Source organism: Centruroides sculpturatus, unplaced genomic scaffold, assembly GCF_000671375.1.
Source record: "Centruroides sculpturatus isolate CEXI.00-Female unplaced genomic scaffold, Cexi_2.0 scaffold23, whole genome shotgun sequence".
NCBI classification, from domain to species: domain Eukaryota; kingdom Metazoa; phylum Arthropoda; class Arachnida; order Scorpiones; family Buthidae; genus Centruroides; species Centruroides sculpturatus.
Window position 1 is genome coordinate 555,498 of NW_019384313.1, and position 27,204 is coordinate 582,701.

Sequence of the window (27,204 nt, forward strand, 5' to 3'; positions counted from 1 at the left end):
TATATCATTATAAAATCGTTATGGTAAAAATATTTTTTAAAAAAATTAAATAAAATTCTAAAATGTTTTAATTCTATTTTTACAATTAAATTTAAATAAAACATTTTTAAAATTATTTAGTTTAAACCTATGTTTTTTTTTCGCTTGTGCTTAATGAGATTATAATTATTAAAATAATTTATTTTACGAATAATTAATTAAATTGATTTATGGCTAAAAATATAAATCGTAAAATCGTTAAATAAAAGTATTTAAAACTGTCCAACATACTTTGAATCAGTCTATTTAGAATATAGAAAAAAAGTTTAGGTGATGAATATTCCTGAAAGAAATAGTGAACATCGCCAAATTATACCTTATAAATAAATCATTTACACGTTATATTTGGAAACTTAATTCTTATTTTTTACTTTTAAAACTAAAAATCTAAGAAAAAATTTTTAAAAAATAAATTTAATTTACTCCAAGTTTTAGTGATGTACTGTAAGTTCACATTTAAATATATTATTCCTGCTATAAATAACTTTAAATAATTCAAATAAATTTTTATTTAATAAAAAAATTTTGATTATTTTATTGGAGAAATTCATTAAAAACTGTGAAATTTCTAAAGTTAAATATATTTATCATCATTTCTTTTTTAGTAGTAACAACGATTAAGATGTTTTAGAATTTTACTTTTATATTAAATTCTTATTAAATATAATTATAAAAATGGAAGGGAAATGGCCGAATTCGATGATCAAGACGACATTATGAATTTTTCGTTTTTCGCTGTGATAAGTCTCAGTAATCTTTAGGTAACTATATACTAAGGCTGGCCAACCTTGTCACGACAGGAGCCATATATCTTCTGTCAGAAATACGAGAGCCACATTCTTTATTGAAACTGTATTTTATACAAGTATATATATGTGTGTGTGTGTGTCTGTGTGTGTGTGTGTGTGTATGTATATATATTATATATAAACTTATATAGAAGCCACAGTAAGAGTCTAGAACAGCCGCAGCCCATCATTCTATATACTATTATGTTCTATCTTATATTTAAAAAAAACAACTGTGCAATTTATTTTCGAAATCGAATTATTCTTTTAGATTTTTCAATAAGTTTATAAAGTATACATTACAAATTATAACGAACTTGGTTAATGGTCGTTTTCGATCACAACGAATGGAATTGTTTCAGCGAATTTTTAAGAATTTAAATTTTTGTCAAAAATTGAATAAAAAACAATGCGGATATTATCGTTGAACAACATCCTGTTTTTGCTTTTACGTAAAAAGTAACATGTTATTAGGAGTGAACTGAACAGTCAGTGCTATGAGAACTTTTCAAATTTCAAGAATATTATTGATGTAACAAGTTGCATTTTCTGCTTTGATTGAACTTATATTTACTGTTTACAATTACAAGTTTACCTCAACTGATCTTTGTGTACGTGATTAATTATACTCTGTCATTGCAATCTGGTGAAGATTTTTTTACATTCATCTATTTTCAGTGAGACTCATTTTGTTCTCACTATCTACATATCTCGAGTTGCTTGCACCTAATTGGTGCTTACATCCAGAGATTGATCTTGGCCCTTTGCCACAAAGCTAGGAACACTCTCATTATAACGAGTCTCTCCCACATATTTCACCAGATTCTATTCTCGTTTACTATTTATTATAAAAAAAGTATTCTTTCTGAGAATACAGAAAGAATAATTCTTAGAGATTCATATAAATGACGAATTCTTCGAAGACATGCAATTAAAAATTCTGACTAAAAGTGTTGAAGTAATTTTTCATTCAATACATGAAAACGGATAAAGGCACTATAGATAAAGACCATTATATCGTAATGCTGCATTTAAAATATATACAGCCGATAATAAAATTTATGGTATTATAAAAGAACTTCCGAAAAACTTAAACATATTAATGATTATATGTAAAATGATCTATATGCTTTAACATATACTATTATACATACGCCTCACATAAACTGGGCTTCTCTTGTTATTATTCTCCACAATATAATAGTGCAAAAATAATTAATTAAAGTATATATGAATTATACTGTCGACAATAAACACAAATATGATCGTACTATTCTAACTATTCGGCTCAAACACTATAGATACGGAAATTAGTGTGGATGAACCCATGTTGGATATTATTAAATCAAGCATAAAAGTTATAAGCTTGAATGTACAGTATCTAATACCAGTGGTTCTCAAACTGGAGTCCGCAGAGGACCGCAAAGCGATTTCAGGGAGGCCGTGAAGGGATCACTTCAGGCAAAGCATATGCACGCATCCCATTGAATGTACTACATTTGATGACTAAAATTTGTCATTTTCTGAATAAATAATTGTTTGCCAAAAATCTTTTGGTAACAGTAACCTATATGTTAATTGTAGTTAATTTTAAAGGGTCCGCGAGCAATCTAAAAAATTGTAAACAGACCGTCGCGCAAGAAATCCTAAAAACGTTTGAGAACCACTGCCTGATACCATTACAGGAACAGAATTCATACAAAAGCTATACCAACGAAAACTGATTTCTAAACTGCTCTAAAATTTATAAAACAATTTAAAAAATAAACTGTAAAGATGTCAAAAGATATATAGCCATTACTTGCTCATCTGAGAAAAATACTAATTAAAAAATTCTAACAACGAACTGCGTAACTTTCCCGATTGTTATGAGATTTTATTTTAAAAATCACATTTTAATTATTAATCATAATAAATAAACAAAACTATAAGTGGTGCCGGATATTATGAGATTTTATTATAAAAACCTTATTTTTAATTATTTAAAAGACTTAATTTTTAGGGTAGAAATGAGTTATATAAAGATATGTAAATGCTAACAAGTAAAATTTTCATTAAGCCCAACCTCACGCGATATATGACACGTGACCACCCTCTAACTTCCCTCCCCTCTCGACCTTTCATTACCAAAATTTAATAGCATCAATGCCCCTTATACACAAGCTACCGTTCCAAATTTAGTTTCTTAATCTTCAGGATGAAGATTAAGAAACGAATCCTGAGATATTAAACGAAATAGACTCCAACAGTCACTGTACGGAACAACACCAACATAAAGACTGGCCAGAAAATCTCAACAGACAACCTAGTTGTATCAATTGCTTTATTAAAAATAAAGATCTCTCCCTTGATTAAAAAAATTAACCGTATACATGATGCTTATTGACGACACTGTCTTATTCTAATACATAAGAAGACAATTACTACAAAATCGAATTATGAATAATTTCAAAATACTTCAGATAAATCTGCAAAATCTGAAAATATCGATAATAAAACCATTATCATTCTAATGGATCTTCCAGCTTTAGCCATCAATAGAAATTACAAGCTATAGTACTACTGACTTAATACTACTGACAACAAATACTATAGGCCCTATATAGGCCTATATGTATATTGACGGTTCTAAAAACAAAATAATGTAAGAATAGGTATGGTTATATTTTAAAATAATTCATACATAGTTCAAAAAAGATTTAAACTTGGCCCGCACTGTAATATTATCCAAGCGGAACTTCTTGCTATATAAAAAGCATTACAATTTATTCATACAAATGATTGCCTTCCTATCATTATCTTTAGTGATAATCAAGTTGCAATAGACATGATTAATTAAAAACAACAAATATGATAGCATAGACCAGGGTGGCGAACCTTTTTGAGTCCGCGTGCCATACTGTAAGCATACTTAGCTTTAAAGATGTTTATGCGTGCCAAAGTTTTAAACTTCGAATAACGATATTTAAATAAATTAAACGAAAATGCTTTAATTAGAATAAATGAAACAATGGTTGAAAAAGACAAACGATAAATCAAAATCGTACAATACGTTACGTGCCAGATGATTTCTCCTTATGTGCCACTTTGGGCACGCGTGCCATAGGTTCGCCACCCCTGACATAGTCTATAAATTTCCAAGATGTATGAGATGTAGATAATATCCAAGTCATATTATTTGGATATTATCTACATCTCATCGTATTAGCTTCCGTTGGACACAAGAGAATAATGGCCGAGAAAAGAACAGATCATCTTGCAAAAAGTGCCAGTAATCACAATTTAAAATATACCAACTACAAAATGCCTTTGAAAAAATTTAAAAACATTTGAACTCAATATACACTCTTGAATTCGCAAAAACGATGGAAACATGAAAATACTGGTGTCGTGCATACAAAGCCATACTTAATGTGTTATGATGTCATAGAATTAAATATTTTGTCCCAGACTTCTTCAATAGCCAAATTCTCAGCGGAATTAAATATTTTGTCCCAGACTTCTTCAATAGCCAAATTCTCAGTATTTTAAGGAATATCTACATAGGTTCAGATTGATAGACAACAACATCTGCTCCCGTATACAATAACAGACATTTAATCAACTCACCACTTTATTTTTGAGGGTATAGTACTTTATTCAATAATCAAAGGAATATTATCGTTCAAGACATCATAAAAGGTTTCCATTGACCCGTTACTACTAAAGATCTAATTTCAACAAAGAACACATTTAATGTTTTAAAAATATTTATTAACACCACATCAGTTCTAAAACCACAATTCCATCGGAGTTGACGTATTGTTATTGGCTACCTTATATAGGTTTTGGTGATACTATTCAGCTAATGTCCTATTTTATCATTATCGTGGAGCTGTTACTTTTTATATTTACAATTATTTTTCGGATTCACGCTTGAATTTTTTTATTCTAATATCGTATTTTATTTTATATTTTATTTACTGTTTCCACAAATGTGAAGAAAACAAGCTTTAATTTTGTTGTAAACAAGTTATTATGATTCGTCCTATTTGCCCAGTACATTACTGGGATATTTTCTCCTTCTTATCCCCTTCTTTCGTCCTTCCTTCAGCTTAGACATTTAAGTAGGCTCTATCCTCTAACACAATAACAATATAATTATTAATTTGATATATTATTATACAATTTTTTAAATAAAATTTAACATACTTATCGAGATCGGGCTTATACATAATTAATTGATAATTAGAATGTAGAACCTACCCAAGGTTCTAGATGAAAAAAGAAAAAGAATAAGATGAGAAGGATGATAGATAAGAAAGAGGAGAGAAGGTCCCAGTAGAATACAGAGCAGATAGGATGAATGAGAAAGTATAAAAATACATACGATCTTTGTTGAGAAATATTTACATATATGTTGTAATTACATAAAGTAACAGCCTCGCTGTAGTGATGTAGTAAGACAGTATAGTGAAAGACAATACAAATCTTGTGACATCGTACTTTTAAATTTATTATTTGGTTTACCCTCTACCAAATAATAAATTTAAAGAGAAAGGGTCTCTTGTATTTATAGCTTAGATTCACATCGAGTATAAATCCAGTTCTTATAGTAGCCACGTAACACATTTAACTTACCTTGACGAATATAATACTTGTCCATCCTGATAGAGTCGAACAAATTTATTCGGTGAAGTAATTGTATGTAAATAAGAATATTTTCCATTATAGATATACGTGTCGGGTTTCCAAATTTTCTCTAACATGGAAATGGATAAAGCGAGTGTTGTCATAATTCCAGTAAAGGCTAATCTTTTATCGATCCATTTTTGACGAAAGTAACAATCTAAAGAAAACGTCTTCCAAAAAAAATTAATTAATATCATTTTTTAACAATAAAAGTTCTTAATAAATGTATAAATCTTTTTAGAATTTACCATGTCAACCTCTGAGATTGGGCCCATACTTCTTACTTCAATGTCTATGTACACTTTTGTTGGATTAACTAAAAAGTAACAATTAAAAAAATATATTAATTCGTGAATTAAAAAGTAATAAATGGTTTGTTCTGTAATTTAACGCGGCATTGTTCACTTAAGCTTTGAAATATTGCTTCTTCCAACATAAAAGAAACTCTTAAATTAGAAATAAAGTGTCTTTGTTGATAGAAGCTTCGTAGTGTTATCTCTTTTTTTAAACGTTTGAACAAGCAGAACCAGATGTGTTTCCTTTTTTCTACACGGAAAATATAATTCTTTTTATATATTTTTTATTAAAAAAACGTTTTTTATTAAGTTGTTTTTTATTCACTTGTCTAACTTAATCGTCTTATATGAATATAATTAAAAGAATTTATTAAAATAGACTTTTGTAGCACTTTTTTTTACAATTAAATTAACGTTATTTTATTCAACACGTTGAATAAATTAAGGTTATTCAATATAAATGAAAGAAATTATCTACACTAGCGTAATTAAATAAATTCATCATAAAATTTAAAATATAATTTTATTTTTATATATTAATTAAAATTAGTTATCATTTTTTCAAAAATTTTACTTGGATTTAACTCATGAGTAGATCATTTTTTAAAGCAAAATTTCCCAAAAATTTCTTGGAAATGATCTATATTTTTAGAATTCTAGAACTTTTTTAAGTTTAGAATTGATTCTTCGAGTTAAATAACAAAATATTCACGCTAAATTTGCCAAAATTTTTATTTCCTTTATAGTAATTAATTATAAGGGCAGTTTGATGAATGAAATAAATTCCAGAAAGATCTAGATATAAATTCCATAAAGTTCTTAATATATATACATATAAATTTTAGTTAATGTGAAAATAAGAAATAAACAAAAAAAATATCTAATTTTCTTTTTAATGTAAGAAATAAAATAATTTTAAAAAATCGCTGATTCAGTAAAGTTTCAACATTGCTTAGATCAGCTTAATTTTTCTCTTTAGCTGGTTTGCAAACCAAGACTTTATCTATCATTTGGGACGAAAATAAATTTGAAACTAGTTTTAAAAAATACGAAAAAACACCAAAAACCAAGTGATTTTATTGCTCTTAATGCTGTCAATGTCTATCTTAATTGCACTTTCAAAAAATTATCTTTAAAAAAACTACTTTAAACGTAAATAAAAATTAAGTTATCTCAATTTCTAACGTGCGAACTTTAAAAATTTTTAAAGTTTATTTTTAAAATGTAATTAAATATATAATTTTTTTAATAAAATAGAAAATTTGAAATACCTTTTAAGCCGAATATTTTTAGAAAACATTAAAGAGTTATTTAATTAAAATTTAAAATATGGAAATAAAAAAATAATAATATACGTATTTTTTTAAAATAAATTACCTCCTAAACCGGGTCTTAAGTGATGATCGTAACCCTGTAAGAGACTATCTAATAATTCAGATACGTTTTGTGTGACGTTCTCAGCTACTTCTCTTATGTCCCTTCTGAAAAAGTTCAAAATTTTATTTATTAATTTAGCTGATAAATCATTATAAAGTTTATATTTATAATAATATTAATTTATTAATTGTTACTGTTTACTCCTTAAAAAATAATCGACGCCCGAAAGCGTTACGTTCATGGCATGGAATTTTCTTTTCACTCATTCATGAGAAACGGTAGGTGTGTCGATTTTTCGTGTTGTATTTTATTTTCGAATATCCGTTAAGAGAAATGTTGATTTTGTATGTAGTAATTCACTATTTGATCTTGTTCTACAACTTTCAAATGTTTATGTTTACTGTTTCTTGCTGGATTTTTCCTTGTTTCTAAGCTATTCTATTAGGTTAAAATCGTGTACTTTAGATCTCTTCCTTTGTATGTTTTGCTGTCAATTTATTCCAAAACTTTTAATTAGTTAAAATACTTTTGATAAAACAAATCTTTAATGATAATTTACGAGTTTAAATACAGTAGTGATTTATTTCTTTATATAATACTAAAAATAAGAAAATAATTTATTCAGATATAAATTCTGTAAAAGTCAAGTTACTTAAGATTTAAATGGAAAATATAAAGCTTGTGTATTTTTTAAAATCACGAAGATTCTATCATATATAATTTTATTAATAGTTTATAAGTAATTTTGTTTATTAATTAACTCAAAGTACATGGTAAGCCATAATTACGTGTAAGTCTGACCCCGTTGTGGACAGGTAGAACTATAAGGAATCATTCACGAATCTGTACTGTTCGTATAAATAAGAGGTCTGAATTAGACTCACACCAGATCGCCATAGGGTTTTACATTGATATTTGTTTTATTTACATAATTNATAGAAAATGATACAAATTAATTAAATTGAGGCATTAATTAATATAAATATTAAATTAAAATAAATAAAAAGTATTTATTTTACATCGTAATCAATGTGTAGAAATGGTAAATTTCAATTTTATATATTTAGTATGAAGAAGGAATAACGCATTACAACTTTAGTGGATATAAGTGAATATTTGCATAAATTCAGCAAAAATTTTGGTACTTTATAAATATAATTTAGCTGACGATTTCAGACTTTCAAATGATGTTTTATAAGATTCAATACTGCCAAAAAATGCATTTATTAGACATATCTTCGCTGTAAGTTTTGTGTCAAAGCTTTTTTGGACTTGTTCAATACAGTAAAACTTGTGTAAATCGGACTCATACGGTACCTAATTTTTCCTGTCTGACATGTTTCCGTTTCGAACAGGTTTTTTTTTAAACAGAGAAAATCGCCGCGCTTTTAAGAGTTTTTCCCGTTTAGGCAGGTTTCCGATTTATCAAGTTTCCGTTTGTACAGGGTTTACTGTAAAATTTTATTAATAACTATAGAACAACTTTTCGAAATATTATATGGATAAAATGTATTTAAATGAGTAAGATATTACTAGGTATGACTTTTTTCCTATTGAAATTATGTCATTTTTTAACCCTTCTAATATAAATTTCGAATAATACCTGTTAGTTTTTAAATTACATTTTATAAAAGTTGTTTTAAAATCTCTTATCTGGATTTTTTTATCGTTAATCTGTTATAAGAAGCGAACTTGCAATTAATTTATTTTTCTTCTATCATTGCAACAAAACAGTTTTCTTAATCTTGTTCAGTCTCATAGAAAAAGAAGTAGTAGGTTGGATATTAATAAAAATTTCATTAAATGTAATTCACTCTGAAGAACATATACAAGTTATCGTTATCCCGTTTCACTATAATTGGTAAAAAAGAAATTTTTATTATTAAAATGTATAACTTACACCGGATTTTAATTTATATTAATCCGGACTACGGATACATTTTGTTCATTATAACTAAATATTACAGTAAAACGTGTGTAAACCGGACCCGCACCGTGCCAAATATTTTTTCCAGTCTGGCAGATTTCCGTTTTGAGCAGGTTACTGTATAATGTTTAATATAAGCTATATACTGCATTTATTATCGTAAATAAATTTCATTTCAAGCAGTTAAAAAAAATGATTTGAAATAAATATATATATATATACATACGTATTATTATTATTATTGATATTATTAGCATCTTACAAATATAGTTCCAACTTAAATTATATCTTTAACTCAGCCTAAAACTGTAACTACAATTGGATATGCAATTTTGTCTCTTTGGTTTTGGGGTTGACGTAAAACTGACAACTTAATAATACTTTAATGTTTATCTCTAATCTCACATTCAGTTCTACACGTTTTATTTAAAATTATGAACGTGAATATTCTTCTCGCTGTATGTAGCTAAATTTTAGTGAATTTCCGAGCCACGAGTACGCGAAAAAATTTTATGCACGTTTGATTCGATAAGATCTAGTAGGAATGTTTCTAAAAAATTCAATATCGAGAAAATTTTTAAACTCGATATGGCTTAAAAATTAAGAAACATTACAGATAAATAAGGTTTTCATATCTGGTTTCGTCTTTCATCTATCTAACTCCGTTCTCCAGATTAAGGAACGGACGAACGGACGACAGTGGGAATTTATAGGTCTACATTTTTTTTCAAATTGCAGCCAAATTAGTTATACTGTATTATGATTTTTATTAAGGAGTTTTTTAATGTTATTTTTCTAAAGTCTAAACTTAAGAAAATTGTCTTAGAATTTTCCGAAAACTTTTAAAATAATTTTTTCTTAATTTTCTTTTAGATTTTTCAAAAATTTTTTTTTAAATTTTGTTTTAGACTTTTTTTTAAAACTGCAATTGTTTGTCTAGCTACGCTATTGTTGCGAAGTTACGAAACTTTGCAACAATAGTGTAGATAAAACCGATATTAAGGGGAGTCCCGAATTAGAAGATGCAAACTTTCGTTTATCCTTGTAATACTGTGGATGCAGCAAATAACACTTGGATGAAGAATAAGCTCTTAGATATTGTACTGTACATAAATGTGTTTTCCACGTTTAAGTCTTTTTTCTGTTCTTATTTGATTTTTTCTTTCTTTATTTATTTACAAAGGTATGAGTTTCTAGGCCTAGGCCCTTCCTAGTTATGCTACTGCTTTTTTCAAGTAATCAATAGTACTTTCCGAATGTACAGTAATGTACAGTACAGTACTGTATAGTATAATAATGATGGCGTTTAGAGCTCAGTCTAATGGAAAAAAAGTTTAATAGAAAATGATACAAATTAATTAAATTGAGGCATTAATTAATATAAATATTAAATTAAAATAAATAAAAAGTATTTATTTTACATCGTAATCAATGTGTAGAAATGGTAAATTTCAATTTTATATATTTAGTATGAAGAAGGAATAACGCATTACAACTTTAGTGGATATAAGTGAATATTTGCATAAATTCAGCAAAAATTTTGGTACTTTATAAATATAATTTAGCTGACGATTTCAGACTTTCAAATGATGTTTTATAAGATTCAATACTGCCAAAAAATGCATTTATTAGACATATCTTCGCTGTAAGTTTTGTGTCAAAGCTTTTTTGGACTTGTTCAATACAGTAAAACTTGTGTAAATCGGACTCATACGGTACCTAATTTTTCCTGTCTGACATGTTTCCGTTTCGAACAGGTTTTTTTTTAAACAGAGAAAATCGCCGCGCTTTTAAGAGTTTTTCCCGTTTAGGCAGGTTTCCGATTTATCAAGTTTCCGTTTGTACAGGGTTTACTGTAAAATTTTATTAATAACTATAGAACAACTTTTCGAAATATTATATGGATAAAATGTATTTAAATGAGTAAGATATTACTAGGTATGACTTTTTTCCTATTGAAATTATGTCATTTTTTAACCCTTCTAATATAAATTTCGAATAATACCTGTTAGTTTTTAAATTACATTTTATAAAAGTTGTTTTAAAATCTCTTATCTGGATTTTTTTATCGTTAATCTGTTATAAGAAGCGAACTTGCAATTAATTTATTTTTCTTCTATCATTGCAACAAAACAGTTTTCTTAATCTTGTTCAGTCTCATAGAAAAAGAAGTAGTAGGTTGGATATTAATAAAAATTTCATTAAATGTAATTCACTCTGAAGAACATATACAAGTTATCGTTATCCCGTTTCACTATAATTGGTAAAAAAGAAATTTTTATTATTAAAATGTATAACTTACACCGGATTTTAATTTATATTAATCCGGACTACGGATACATTTTGTTCATTATAACTAAATATTACAGTAAAACGTGTGTAAACCGGACCCGCACCGTGCCAAATATTTTTTCCAGTCTGGCAGATTTCCGTTTTGAGCAGGTTTACTGTATAATGTTTAATATAAGCTATATACTGCATTTATATATCGTAAATAAATTTCATTTCAAGCAGTTAAAAAAAATGATTTGAAATAAATATATATATATATATACATACGTATTATTATTATTATTGATATTATTAGCATCTTACAAATATAGTTCCAACTTAAATTATATCTTTAACTCAGCCTAAAACTGTAACTACAATTGGATATGCAATTTTGTCTCTTTGGTTTTGGGGTTGACGTAAAACTGACAACTTAATAATACTTTAATGTTTATCTCTAATCTCACATTCAGTTCTACACGTTTTATTTAAAATTATGAACGTGAATATTCTTCTCGCTGTATGTAGCTAAATTTTAGTGAATTTCCGAGCCACGAGTACGCGAAAAAATTTTATGCACGTTTGATTCGATAAGATCTAGTAGGAATGTTTCTAAAAAATTCAATATCGAGAAAATTTTTAAACTCGATATGGCTTAAAAATTAAGAAACATTACAGATAAATAAGGTTTTCATATCTGGTTTCGTCTTTCATCTATCTAACTCCGTTCTCCAGATTAAGGAACGGACGAACGGACGACAGTGGGAATTTATAGGTCTACATTTTTTTTCAAATTGCAGCCAAATTAGTTATACTGTATTATGATTTTTATTAAGGAGTTTTTTAATGTTATTTTTCTAAAGTCTAAACTTAAGAAAATTGTCTTAGAATTTTCCGAAAACTTTTAAAATAATTTTTTCTTAATTTTCTTTTAGATTTTTCAAAAATTTTTTTTTAAATTTTGTTTTAGACTTTTTTTTAAAACTGCAATTGTTTGTCTAGCTACGCTATTGTTGCGAAGTTACGAAACTTTGCAACAATAGTGTAGATAAAACCGATATTAAGGGGAGTCCCGAATTAGAAGATGCAAACTTTCGTTTATCCTTGTAATACTGTGGATGCAGCAAATAACACTTGGATGAAGAATAAGCTCTTAGATATTGTACTGTACATAAATGTGTTTTCCACGTTTAAGTCTTTTTTCTGTTCTTATTTGATTTTTTCTTTCTTTATTTATTTACAAAGGTATGAGTTTCTAGGCCTAGGCCCTTCCTAGTTATGCTACTGCTTTTTTCAAGTAATCAATAGTACTTTCCGAATGTACAGTAATGTACAGTACAGTACAACAATATGCTTCAGAGATGCTATAAAAATTCTACATAACATATTTCTATTTTAATTTTAAATTTTAGGTAAATATATTTAGAGTAAAATATATAATGACATTTATTATTTAACAACCCTATCATGTAACTCTGCTTAAATCTAAACAATGAAGTTACCTGATATTTTATACGATGCACTTTTCGATATATTCTTTTCTCTTCGATTCTAAACTTTATAAATTACGGTTTCAAAAATATATTTTCAATTAGCTTCTTATCAGAATTTTACTAAAATAAAGAAAAAAAAACGAGTGCCCTAAGCATCTTAATGAACCTATTGTTCTCTCGAGTGTAGCCTACAAAAGACGTCCAAAACTACTCTTACATACAACAATAGATAATTGTAAAATAAATGCGCTATTCCATTTAATTAAATTATTATACAACTTTTAAAATTTTAAAAATTAACGATTTAACTATTAACCGTTTACAAATGATAATTCACCTAACTTTACCGACTCTTTATATTTTATAAATTTAAAATTTTATATTTAACAATAAAAAATTAATTTAAAATTACTGTATAAATAAAGCAATTTCATTTTGATTTTTGTACATCTTACTACATTTAAATCTTAAACTCAATTATTATACGAACTAATGTGTTAATGTAGGCTATAACCATGTAAATTTTATAAAGTATTTCACTTTCCTGGATGTTATATAACAGAGGGAAAGTATGGCGATCGGTCAAAAACTGACTACCCCAAAACTCAGGAGACTTCGAACGTCGAGAAATAAAAAAAAAGGTAGAGGTTTTTTCCATGTATATGGATTATAGTGTGTTTGAGAGACACGATTTTTTTCACCCAATTTGAAGCTTAATAACTACCGTTCCTTTTGTCAAAAATTTCTGAAATTTTGCATGTTGATTTGTGTATTAGGGTAAAATCTTTTCAGAAAATTTCAAGAAAATCGAAGAATTGGTTCAGGAGATATGGCCCAGACTCTTAAAATGTCTCGAACCAATCTGGACTGAAAGATAATGGCAGCAATTATTGCAATTATTAGGGATGAAGACAAATAAATAATACCAGAAAAATTCAGCAACAACATTGTCAGCATTTTTTATTATATATTTGTTAATTTTGTACTTAAAATATTCCTTTATTTACTTCTATACTACTTCAATTCAAATTTAAAAAATAACTTGAAATATTATATCTTTATTTTTCACCCTATTTGACATATTTCTATTTCGATTCGAATTTGTCGTAAGTCTTCGTCAGATTTTAAATCTCAACAAGTATGCTAGAAGATATTGTCACTCTTACTGACAATCTTTACTTTATATATTCTGACATTGTGACAATGCGTCAGAATTTTCAATTTGACATAAATATTTTTCATATCAAAACTCTTTTCCTTAAAATGAATTTATAAGAATATATTAATATTCGATTATTCTTTTCTCATGAATACATATTTCCTTTAGTCTATATTATTTAAAATTAATNTGATGTACATGAATCTCAACAATTGTTTCACTTGTTAATGGCATGACACGACAATTACTGTTAAATACAATAGTGCAATGGGCAATAAACACATTCAAATAATGTAAGTTTTTCCATGTTCCATTTATGCCATTATCGCCCGAATCAACAATGAAAATAAAATTAATTCCACATGAAGATTGCAATACTCTTTTAATATAATGTTGCCTTTGAAACCATCTGTATCACTAAGTGCTATAAATCTTTAAATCTTTAAATCTTTAATATAAGTTCCATAAATCTTTATGTTAATAAAATATAATTAATTAAAGCATAATCTTTGTGATAACAATTCAATTAATATGGTCATTAAGCGTTTACAGTTTACTCGACGCCCGAAAGCGTTACGTTCATGGCATGGAATTTTCTTTTCACTCATTCATGAGAAACGGTAGGTGTGTCGATTTTTCGTGTTGTATTTTATTTTCGAATATCCGTTAAGAGAAATGTTGATTTTGTATGTAGTAATTCACTATTTGATCTTGTTCTACAACTTTCAAATGTTTATGTTTACTGTTTCTTGCTGGATTTTTCCTTGTTTCTAAGCTATTCTATTAGGTTAAAATCGTGTACTTTAGATCTCTTCCTTTGTATGTTTTGCTGTCAATTTATTCCAAAACTTTTAATTAGTTAAAATACTTTTGATAAAACAAATCTTTAATGATAATTTACGAGTTTAAATACAGTAGTGATTTATTTCTTTATATAATACTAAAAATAAGAAAATAATTTATTCAGATATAAATTCTGTAAAAGTCAAGTTACTTAAGATTTAAATGGAAAATATAAAGCTTGTGTATTTTTTAAAATCACGAAGATTCTATCATATATAATTTTATTAATAGTTTATAAGTAATTTTGTTTATTAATTAACTCAAAGTACATGGTAAGCCATAATTACGTGTAAGTCTGACCCCGTTGTGGACAGGTAGAACTATAAGGAATCATTCACGAATCTGTACTGTTCGTATAAATAAGAGGTCTGAATTAGACTCACACCAGATCGCCATAGGGTTTTACATTGATATTTGTTTTATTTACATAATTATAACTAAAATGATCACTAACAGGCAATAAGCAATTATCTATAGATAACACCGTTTTAGTTCCTATAATATAAAATACGTCTACTCTTTAAAAATTTATATTTTTATGTACAGTACATAAAATACTATTCGAGTAATGTCTCTTTCAATTATCTATAGAAAAATATTTTTATATAAATATATAAATTTTTAAGCTAGAAACCAACAAATTATATCAACAAAATATTTTATTTTTTCTAAAAAAATAAACTTTTTTTCTATTAAACAAAAGTATAGTTGGAAGAGTAAAACACCTTTCAAAAATTCTCAACAACAATCTACATAATTGAATGATTCTACTCGTAAAACCAATAATAATTTATTTATGAATTATTTTTTTTTATAAAATTGCGTACAGAAACATTTAAATTCAATTTTAAGCATTATATACTATTATTATTATTATTATTATTAATTACTATTTTTATTAAGTAATATAATTTGTTTTAATTTAATATAAAGTATACAATCAAATTTGAATAAACTGTTTAAGCTTTAAATTTTAAGTTCGAAACTTAAAATAAAATTATTTTAAAGGAAATTTGAAATGTGATATTATCATAATTATAAATTTAATTTATTATTTTACTTGATAATTTTATTAAAATGTAAAATATCTCATAACGTTATACGAAAAACATCATCTTTCTATGCACAAAACTAAGAACTTGATCACAATTTTATTATGATTTGGAAATATTAATTTTCGAAAAAATTAATAATAATTCCAAATTTTTGCTGAATGCTACATTTTTGTTAATTAGTTAAATAAATAAATAAAAAGTTTACAATAAATTCTAATTAGTCGGTACTCGAATACAATTGCTAGAGAAACATCAGCAGAAAGATCTCATCAAATTATTTAAATAAATTAATTAAATATCGAATCTATTCTTATTTTTAACACTTAAATTTGAAGAAGTTTCAAAATATTTGTAAATTTTCAAAAATTAATTTTACTTCATCGATTTATACTTGATAGAAATTCTTCGAAGTCATTTCACACGATGCAACATTTTGACACCATAAAAATACAGAATTTAATAAATTTGTCATATTAATTATTTAAAAGTATAAAAATGCATTAAATATAATAATAATAATAATAAAAGTACTAATAAAGAATTAAATTATAATTGTTTAAAATTATAATTAAGAGAAGAATGAAGAAAGCTTAAGTTTAAATATACGAGTAACTCAAGAGTAATATCAGTACTATTAATTTATATTTAGTTAGTATTTTAAATAAATATTTTAATAGGAATTACACAGAATATCCTAAAGATATTGCTTGATCATTTGATTAAATATATATATTTTTAATATAATTCTGTTAATTAATGGTAAAGGACGAAACACTGCTTTGGATAGTAGACAATGCATTACTTTAATCACTTACTACAATGAAAATATCCACATTATCATAAAGGAAAATTTTTAAAATATTCAAATATTTAGCATTATTATTTTATTTTACAATTTATATTCAAATATATTTCTTAAATGACCGAAAATGATGATAAATTTAGAAATTTAACGACTGATAACAGATATATCTTTGATTTTGGCAAATTCTTACAACACATAAAATCAATTAGGCTTATTTCATTTAATAAGTAAAACTCATAAAGATAAGGTAATAAATTAGTTATATTAGATGAATGTAGATGGTATTAATATCGTTAAACATAACAATACTTTAATAAAGATAAGCTAATTGAAATTAAAAATAATTTAGTTCTTGACTATATACATCAGTGTTTCCCAACCTTTTTTGTGCTATGACCTACCTAAGCCTTTCTAAAATTCTTATGCCCCCTAGCATATACAGCGGCTATACGGTTAACTTAAACTCTGGACGAGTCCATTTTCGAATTGCCCCAATGTGGGGCCCACGCCCCACGGGGGTCAATTCGAAACACTGATGTACATGAATCTCAACAATTGTTTCACTTGTTAATGGCATGACACGACAATTACTGTTAAATACAATAGTGCAATGGGCAATAAACACATTCAAATAATGTAAGTTTTTCCATGTTCCATTTATGCCATTATCGCCCGAATCAACAATGAAAATAAAATTAATTCCACATGAAGATTGCAATACTCTTTTAATATAATGTTGCCTTTGAAACCATCTGTATCACTAAGTGCTATAAATCTTTAAATCTTTAATATAAGTTCCATAAATCTTTATGTTAATAAAATATAATTAATTAAAGCATAATCTTTGTGATAACAATTCAATTAATATGGTCATTAAGCGTTTACAGTTTACATGCCTGCCTATACGTGCATATGAACATGCATGTATACTAACTATATGCATAGGCTTGACACTGACCCTTTATTACAACTTATGTTGGAAGTCCTAAAACGAAACTAGATCATAATTTTAAAGTTTTCAATTAAATGAGTTTGTAATTAACTATTTTAACCTAAATTTCTTCTAGTTAATTATATACAACTCGACAGACACAATATTTGAACATATTTACAGTACAGTACTGTATAGTATAATAATGATGGCGTTTAGAGCTCAGTCTAATGGAAAAAAAGTTTAATAGAAAATGATACAAATTAATTAAATTGAGGCATTAATTAATATAAATATTAAATTAAAATAAATAAAAAGTATTTATTTTACATCGTAATCAATGTGTAGAAATGGTAAATTTCAATTTTATATATTTAGTATGAAGAAGGAATAACGCATTACAACTTTAGTGGATATAAGTGAATATTTGCATAAATTCAGCAAAAATTTTGGTACTTTATAAATATAATTTAGCTGACGATTTCAGACTTTCAAATGATGTTTTATAAGATTCAATACTGCCAAAAAATGCATTTATTAGACATATCTTCGCTGTAAGTTTTGTGTCAAAGCTTTTTTGGACTTGTTCAATACAGTAAAACTTGTGTAAATCGGACTCATACGGTACCTAATTTTTCCTGTCTGACATGTTTCCGTTTCGAACAGGTTTTTTTTTAAACAGAGAAAATCGCCGCGCTTTTAAGAGTTTTTCCCGTTTAGGCAGGTTTCCGATTTATCAAGTTTCCGTTTGTACAGGGTTTACTGTAAAATTTTATTAATAACTATAGAACAACTTTTCGAAATATTATATGGATAAAATGTATTTAAATGAGTAAGATATTACTAGGTATGACTTTTTTCCTATTGAAATTATGTCATTTTTTAACCCTTCTAATATAAATTTCGAATAATACCTGTTAGTTTTTAAATTACATTTTATAAAAGTTGTTTTAAAATCTCTTATCTGGATTTTTTTATCGTTAATCTGTTATAAGAAGCGAACTTGCAATTAATTTATTTTTCTTCTATCATTGCAACAAAACAGTTTTCTTAATCTTGTTCAGTCTCATAGAAAAAGAAGTAGTAGGTTGGATATTAATAAAAATTTCATTAAATGTAATTCACTCTGAAGAACATATACAAGTTATCGTTATCCCGTTTCACTATAATTGGTAAAAAAGAAATTTTTATTATTAAAATGTATAACTTACACCGGATTTTAATTTATATTAATCCGGACTACGGATACATTTTGTTCATTATAACTAAATATTACAGTAAAACGTGTGTAAACCGGACCCGCACCGTGCCAAATATTTTTTCCAGTCTGGCAGATTTCCGTTTTGAGCAGGTTACTGTATAATGTTTAATATAAGCTATATACTGCATTTATTATCGTAAATAAATTTCATTTCAAGCAGTTAAAAAAAATGATTTGAAATAAATATATATATATATACATACGTATTATTATTATTATTGATATTATTAGCATCTTACAAATATAGTTCCAACTTAAATTATATCTTTAACTCAGCCTAAAACTGTAACTACAATTGGATATGCAATTTTGTCTCTTTGGTTTTGGGGTTGACGTAAAACTGACAACTTAATAATACTTTAATGTTTATCTCTAATCTCACATTCAGTTCTACACGTTTTATTTAAAATTATGAACGTGAATATTCTTCTCGCTGTATGTAGCTAAATTTTAGTGAATTTCCGAGCCACGAGTACGCGAAAAAATTTTATGCACGTTTGATTCGATAAGATCTAGTAGGAATGTTTCTAAAAAATTCAATATCGAGAAAATTTTTAAACTCGATATGGCTTAAAAATTAAGAAACATTACAGATAAATAAGGTTTTCATATCTGGTTTCGTCTTTCATCTATCTAACTCCGTTCTCCAGATTAAGGAACGGACGAACGGACGACAGTGGGAATTTATAGGTCTACATTTTTTTTCAAATTGCAGCCAAATTAGTTATACTGTATTATGATTTTTATTAAGGAGTTTTTTAATGTTATTTTTCTAAAGTCTAAACTTAAGAAAATTGTCTTAGAATTTTCCGAAAACTTTTAAAATAATTTTTTCTTAATTTTCTTTTAGATTTTTCAAAAATTTTTTTTTAAATTTTGTTTTAGACTTTTTTTTAAAACTGCAATTGTTTGTCTAGCTACGCTATTGTTGCGAAGTTACGAAACTTTGCAACAATAGTGTAGATAAAACCGATATTAAGGGGAGTCCCGAATTAGAAGATGCAAACTTTCGTTTATCCTTGTAATACTGTGGATGCAGCAAATAACACTTGGATGAAGAATAAGCTCTTAGATATTGTACTGTACATAAATGTGTTTTCCACGTTTAAGTCTTTTTTCTGTTCTTATTTGATTTTTTCTTTCTTTATTTATTTACAAAGGTATGAGTTTCTAGGCCTAGGCCCTTCCTAGTTATGCTACTGCTTTTTTCAAGTAATCAATAGTACTTTCCGAATGTACAGTAATGTACAGTACAGTACAACAATATGCTTCAGAGATGCTATAAAAATTCTACATAACATATTTCTATTTTAATTTTAAATTTTAGGTAAATATATTTAGAGTAAAATATATAATGACATTTATTATTTAACAACCCTATCATGTAACTCTGCTTAAATCTAAACAATGAAGTTACCTGATATTTTATACGATGCACTTTTCGATATATTCTTTTCTCTTCGATTCTAAACTTTATAAATTACGGTTTCAAAAATATATTTTCAATTAGCTTCTTATCAGAATTTTACTAAAATAAAGAAAAAAAAACGAGTGCCCTAAGCATCTTAATGAACCTATTGTTCTCTCGAGTGTAGCCTACAAAAGACGTCCAAAACTACTCTTACATACAACAATAGATAATTGTAAAATAAATGCGCTATTCCATTTAATTAAATTATTATACAACTTTTAAAATTTTAAAAATTAACGATTTAACTATTAACCGTTTACAAATGATAATTCACCTAACTTTACCGACTCTTTATATTTTATAAATTTAAAATTTTATATTTAACAATAAAAAATTAATTTAAAATTACTGTATAAATAAAGCAATTTCATTTTGATTTTTGTACATCTTACTACATTTAAATCTTAAACTCAATTATTATACGAACTAATGTGTTAATGTAGGCTATAACCATGTAAATTTTATAAAGTATTTCACTTTCCTGGATGTTATATAACAGAGGGAAAGTATGGCGATCGGTCAAAAACTGACTACCCCAAAACTCAGGAGACTTCGAACGTCGAGAAATAAAAAAAAAGGTAGAGGTTTTTTCCATGTATATGGATTATAGTGTGTTTGAGAGACACGATTTTTTTCACCCAATTTGAAGCTTAATAACTACCGTTCCTTTTGTCAAAAATTTCTGAAATTTTGCATGTTGATTTGTGTATTAGGGTAAAATCTTTTCAGAAAATTTCAAGAAAATCGAAGAATTGGTTCAGGAGATATGGCCCAGACTCTTAAAATGTCTCGAACCAATCTGGACTGAAAGATAACGGCAGCAATTATTGCAATTATTAGGGATGAAGACAAATAAATAATACCAGAAAAATTCAGCAACAACATTGTCAGCATTTTTTATTATATATTTGTTAATTTTGTACTTAAAATATTCCTTTATTTACTTCTATACTACTTCAATTCAAATTTAAAAAATAACTTGAAATATTATATCTTTATTTTTCACCCTATTTGACATATTTCTATTTCGATTCGAATTTGTCGTAAGTCTTCGTCAGATTTTAAATCTCAACAAGTATGCTAGAAGATATTGTCACTCTTACTGACAATCTTTACTTTATATATTCTGACATTGTGACAATGCGTCAGAATTTTCAATTTGACATAAATATTTTTCATATCAAAACTCTTTTCCTTAAAATGAATTTATAAGAATATATTAATATTCGATTATTCTTTTCTCATGGATACATATTTCCTTTAGTCTATATTATTTAAAATTAATGATTTCTGAAATCTTTCAGATAAAATTTTATGGAATTTTTTAATATTCTTGGTTCGAGTTAAAAAGTTTTTAAAAATATAAACGACTTTAATATATATATTGAATTTACTCAAATATTTTTAATAAAAATAATTTTAACATTTAATTTACTTATTTACTTAATGTTTCGTAAAGTAAATTCATTAAAGGTTTGTTTACATAAAATTCTAATTATAGAAACATTAGAAAATATTCACAATTACATAAGATTTAACTGTGAATATTTCTGTATAATTATATAATGAAATACACCCAATTCTGTTTATAATGGAAGAAAGAACCCCGAAAAATCCGTGTAAAAAATATTGTAAAAAGAGATACTGTTCTTATGGAAACATGAAAGATTGACTCTAAAACTTAAAAACCAGTAAAATAATACGAACTAATTGATATAATATAATGTGTTTAAGCAAAGTATTTCAAATTTTAGTTAATAAATCGGGTGGGATTCAATTGGGTTGATGGTATAAGGCTACGCAACACTTGGACGTAACATCTATCAAGAAGAAGGATGCTTCTCAGAAGGACTTTCTATGACATATTGATCCCTATTTAGGTATTAGACATATGAATAAGACCCCAGAAACTCCAAGTAGTCAGCTCGTTGGTGGGACGCAAACCAACGTTGGTCGTGGGTTCGCGTTCCACCAACGAGCTGACTACTTGGAGTCTTCGTGTTCTTCTTCACGTATCTAATACCAGTGTTCAGTAGTTTCATTCACTTGGCCACTGGTAGGCAATTAGAGGAGGGACAATTATAAATTACTTATAAATTTATTAAAATTTCCTAATATTATTCTCACAAGCTTTATAGTAATTTTATTTCTTTTGTCGTTTTAATCAAACACCAAAATACCATTCGATTTTAACACTAAATAGCATACAAAACAAATACGAGGTCGTATAAAAAAGTGTTCAAACTTTGATTTAAATTTTTTCTGACTGCTTCAATCGCAAGTAAAAGTCGGAATAAAAGATTATGTGTCACTACAAATATTCAAATAAGTCGTAAAATACAGCCAAATCTTAATCGATGGTGAATTACGAAGTGGTTAAGGTGTCAGCTTACCTCTATGGATTCGAAGCTAAAATGTTGGGGTCTTTCCAGATATGTTGGGTCTCTTTCTTCACGAACCATAACCGGGATATTCGTCCCATTGTGGGCCTGGCTGAACCAGTAATGGGTAAGATTAGAAGGCCTTCATAATGCTCAAAGAATGAGTCAAAAAATGAAAAAAAAAGAGCCAAATTTACTTGAACGTAGCAATCTTTAATGCAAATTCATTGTTTTTCTTTTTAAGAGCAATTTTCTAGAGAAAGAAGTACAAATATATTTTAAATTAATATGAAATAGATATTTTTAATAAAGATTAATCTATTGAAGGGTATTTGATCAAAATAAAAATAAATTGAATTTTTCCAGACTGCTTTAAATCAAAGCCGTGTAAAAACAGAATTGGGCTAATATACAACGTGAAAACATTTTTCAATTTTTTTTCCAGTTTTTTTTTCTGTATAAGTTACTAAATTTTCAAAATTAGAAATATTTTTAATCACAAAACATTATAAGATTGATATAATTGAAAACTAGAACGAAAAACTAAAAAACAAAAAAAAATGTTAAATGATAATTTCAAATAATTGAAAAGTTGATAAATTCCTTAAAATGATTGCAATTTATAGATTATTTTCTTGCATATACTTTCCCTGAAACCATGTTGTATATTTTTCTATCAAACAAAATAGAATAATATTGTTTACGTTACAGTCTCCGATTTATGTTCAATAAAAAGAATATTCCCAATATTCTTTTTATTGTTATTCTTCTATCAACCAGAAAATTATATATTAGATTAATTTGACTTCATTAGTAATTTTCTTTGTTTATTTACTATGAATTATAGTTTTTCTCTCTCGGAAACTCAAACTTAAATGCCTCTTTATCCCAATAAATATTAAATTGATGGTATAGTTGCTAAGTTACGAAAGAAGGCCATATAATAGTTACAAATTGCAAGTAAATTAGAACTATCTAATTAAAAAAAACATGTAAAAATGACCAAAAAGTTATACTGTGATTTTAAGTTTTTTAATTCAAATCATCTCTCATCAAAATTAAAGGAAAACAACCTTCTAAATTCTAAATATTTGAACATTTTAAAGTACTTTCGATAAATACTTTAAGTTTTTACTTTGGTTTCTATTTTAGTTTCAACAATTTGAGGCTACAAATGTTTAGAAAAACTAAAACCTGGTGGCTTCAGGATTGCATGGATTAGCTGCATGAAGGATAGTGCAGGATTCCGGATATTTGGAAAACGTCTTACAACAGCGAATAATAGAGCACAGTGGAGGTCAGTTATATCAGGAAGACTCAACCCGTAATATACGGATTAGAAAGGAGAGATCGAGCTAATGCTTTTATGTAAATGATATAAGAATAAAGTTATGTTATTTTTAATGTTTACCTTTTCTTTTATCATTTTAAGTAAATGTTTAGTCCGAAATTATAACCTAGACTTTGTTTATTGAGTATGCATTTTATGCTTTAGAACACCGTTAACCTGTGAACACTGTAAACACTGATTACAGAAACGAATCTTAATGTTTAAAATTGCACAATAAAAGAATTTCCAATCAAAGTTTCTACCATATTTTTGGATAAGATTTTGTTCATACTAAATATAAAATATAAATAATTTTATATAATTTTTCTATATTTAAACATTACAAATTATCGTTTAATGTAGAAATAAATCTAAAAATAGTTTCTTGAGATTGTCTGTTTAATTTTTCATCAATAAAAATTTTTGTTTATTTTATAAAAATTATTCAAATAAAGTTATCATTTCTTAATTTCTCATTACAAATAACAAATTATTTGTTAAATTTTTAAATTCTTTTTATTTTTAATGAATTTTTCATAATCTTTTTTAAGAAAAAATAAGATAGAAGAATAAGATATGTCAATAATTTATAGATATAAACTATAATCCGTTAATATATCAAAACGTTAATATGTTATTGATGTTATATAGTGATTTTTTAGTACAGATTTATTTGGTGACGTTTACGGGAATGAGAAGAATTCTGCATCTTTGGATAAGAATTTCGTAAAGTAAGAAGCAAACTTAGTAACTCCCTAGAGTAAAATTCAAGTAAACTCCAACCACTCTATTGAAACACATTTTAACTAAAAGTATTCTTCGTGGATTCGGTAGTTTTAAACTTGAAATCTAACTGTACACTTTAAAAAATGTAATTTCTTTTTTTTTATAATATTAGAAAAATAAATTTTTAAACCATTAATTCATTACAAGTTGATAATTTTATTTTATTTATAAGATTATTTATAATAAGAATTATTTTTAATAATAAAACTTTTAAAAATAGAATTGTGAAAATAAATAATGTTCCAATCTCTTTGAATATCCTATTTATAATTCTTAATTAATTATATTTTAAATGTATTTATAACGTTAAAAGAGATTTAAATATTACTTTTATTTATTATTTTTAACACTAGAATCCTAGGATCGTACCAATTTTAAACTTATTAAAATTTCATAAATTAATAAAGATTTTTATTAAATAAATTTAAACTTATTCTGAATAAAATCCACCATATTGGATGTCATTATAAAGTAGATGAAATAAATTCTAATTTTTTCATATAAATCATTATTTAGACAATATTTATGACGTTTAATTAATTGATTTTATATAAAGTCAAACATTTCTTCTAACTTTTAAATGTTGAAATGATATAATATAATTTTATATGGGGTATACAAGGGGCTGTTTGAGTCATGGGATTATTTGGGTCAAGATAAAATTCCTTCTGTACATCTCATACATTTACCTTCAGGGGTTGAAAGGATTTAATAGTGATAATAATTTATCAAATAATTTCTTTGAATTTCTGGATACGTATAGACAAAAATTTCTATTGGGTTCTATATAGAGATAGAGCATGATTTTGATGATCGTTAGCCGCCACTGGTGCAGCTTGGCCTGTATGGCTCTTGCGCCAAAAAACTCCAACCAACCTACCAACCAACCCGTTAGCCGACATATTTGTTATTCTCTGGTTTCGGCTTCAGTCATGTCCTTCTGTATAGCTGAACCTATCAAAAGGGGCTTCGTAGGTCAAAGACTATTTTAAATTGTAGAGTTTTAGCTTAAAATTCAGACAAAATCAAGATGATTCCAGAATTATTGTGTTTCAAATCAATAAAAGCGTGTTCTATAATTTGCTTATAGAAAAAACAATGTAACTAATGAAATAAAATGCAAATTTGTTCACTTTTATCGAATAATGTTTGCACCCAGAAGTTTGTTACATGTTTTCCATATACTAAGCACTACATTACTCACTTGTAAGCTTACGAATCATGCACAAACATTGTATATCATCTTGAGCTTAACCTATAAATTGTAAAGATTATGTAATTTGAGATGCTATTCAAAGACAACATTGATGAAAGGAGATTGAACGTAATGCCAAAGATGTAAACAATGATATCATAAAATATGTGTGGGAGCTGTTAGAAGAAAGCAATTTGTGTGTGGCAAGTGCCTTTAAAATAACAACTTTGTTACTTAGCAATAACATGATATATTATTCTCTTTCATGTTTAATAAGCTGATATATTTGTAACATTTGGCTCATAAATATTCCTAATGCATTGTTTTTTTATCGTTTCATCCATCTTTTAAATGTTACTGCAATAGAATAGAAAGCATAAATGATCCAAGTTGCCCCACGTGTGACCGAAATAGTCCCACATTTTTTCGATGCATATATTGGGATAGACTTAATTTTATATTTTATACAATAAATCACGAAAAAGCCAAGGCTTTTATCTGTTTAAAAACAGAATATATTTTCAGTGGCATGGTCCATAAGAATTTCCAATTGCAAATTATTGAATAAAATTGAATTTTTATTAAGTGCCTAAAATAGCGTACGGACACTTTATATATTGCACTCAGTAGGAAACACCCCACCACCAGTGGTCGAATGGATAAACCCATTGAGCAATGACAATTGGTCGTAGGTTCGCACCTGACCAACGAACTGGCCTCGTGTAGTTTTCCGAATTTTTTTCGCATATCTAACACTTGTAATATGAGCCAATATCTCATAGAAAGTCCTCCCGAGAGGCACTCTCTTTGGCAGATTGCCCATGTATTGTGTTGCCTTATCCCATCAATCCAATTCAATCACTCTTGACATAAGTTATTAATTTTCTAACAATAAAATTCACACGAAATAATTCTATATTTAATTTTATATACTTAAATAAAAGCGAATATTTTCTAATTCTGTACAATTAAATTAATTCTAATTTGAATGGATTAACATGTAAGAAGAATTCATAAATTAACAATTATCATGAACAAAGATTTGCTTTTACTGATGGATTCAGCAATCGATTCATTAATTAATATTAAAAAATACCTTCTTAAAAGGTTTTCATATCTGGTTTC

General features: G+C 26.6%; 1 protein-coding gene across 2 annotated transcripts in view; it reads right to left on the bottom strand.

The window, feature by feature from the left end:
* The window catches only part of LOC111622400 (gamma-aminobutyric acid receptor alpha-like), a 61,612-nt gene that overhangs the window by 10,298 nt on the left and 24,110 nt on the right, over positions 1–27,204 (bottom strand). For both annotated transcript variants that reach the window (XM_023364786.1, XM_023364778.1), the window contains 3 exons: positions 7,172–7,275; positions 5,747–5,814; positions 5,448–5,668 (listed from right to left, as the gene is read on the bottom strand). In XM_023364786.1, the coding sequence (XP_023220554.1) occupies positions 5,448–5,668; positions 5,747–5,773 (248 nt within the window). In that variant the 5' untranslated portion in view covers positions 5,774–5,814; positions 7,172–7,275. The remainder of the gene's footprint in view (positions 1–5,447; positions 5,669–5,746; positions 5,815–7,171; positions 7,276–27,204) is intronic.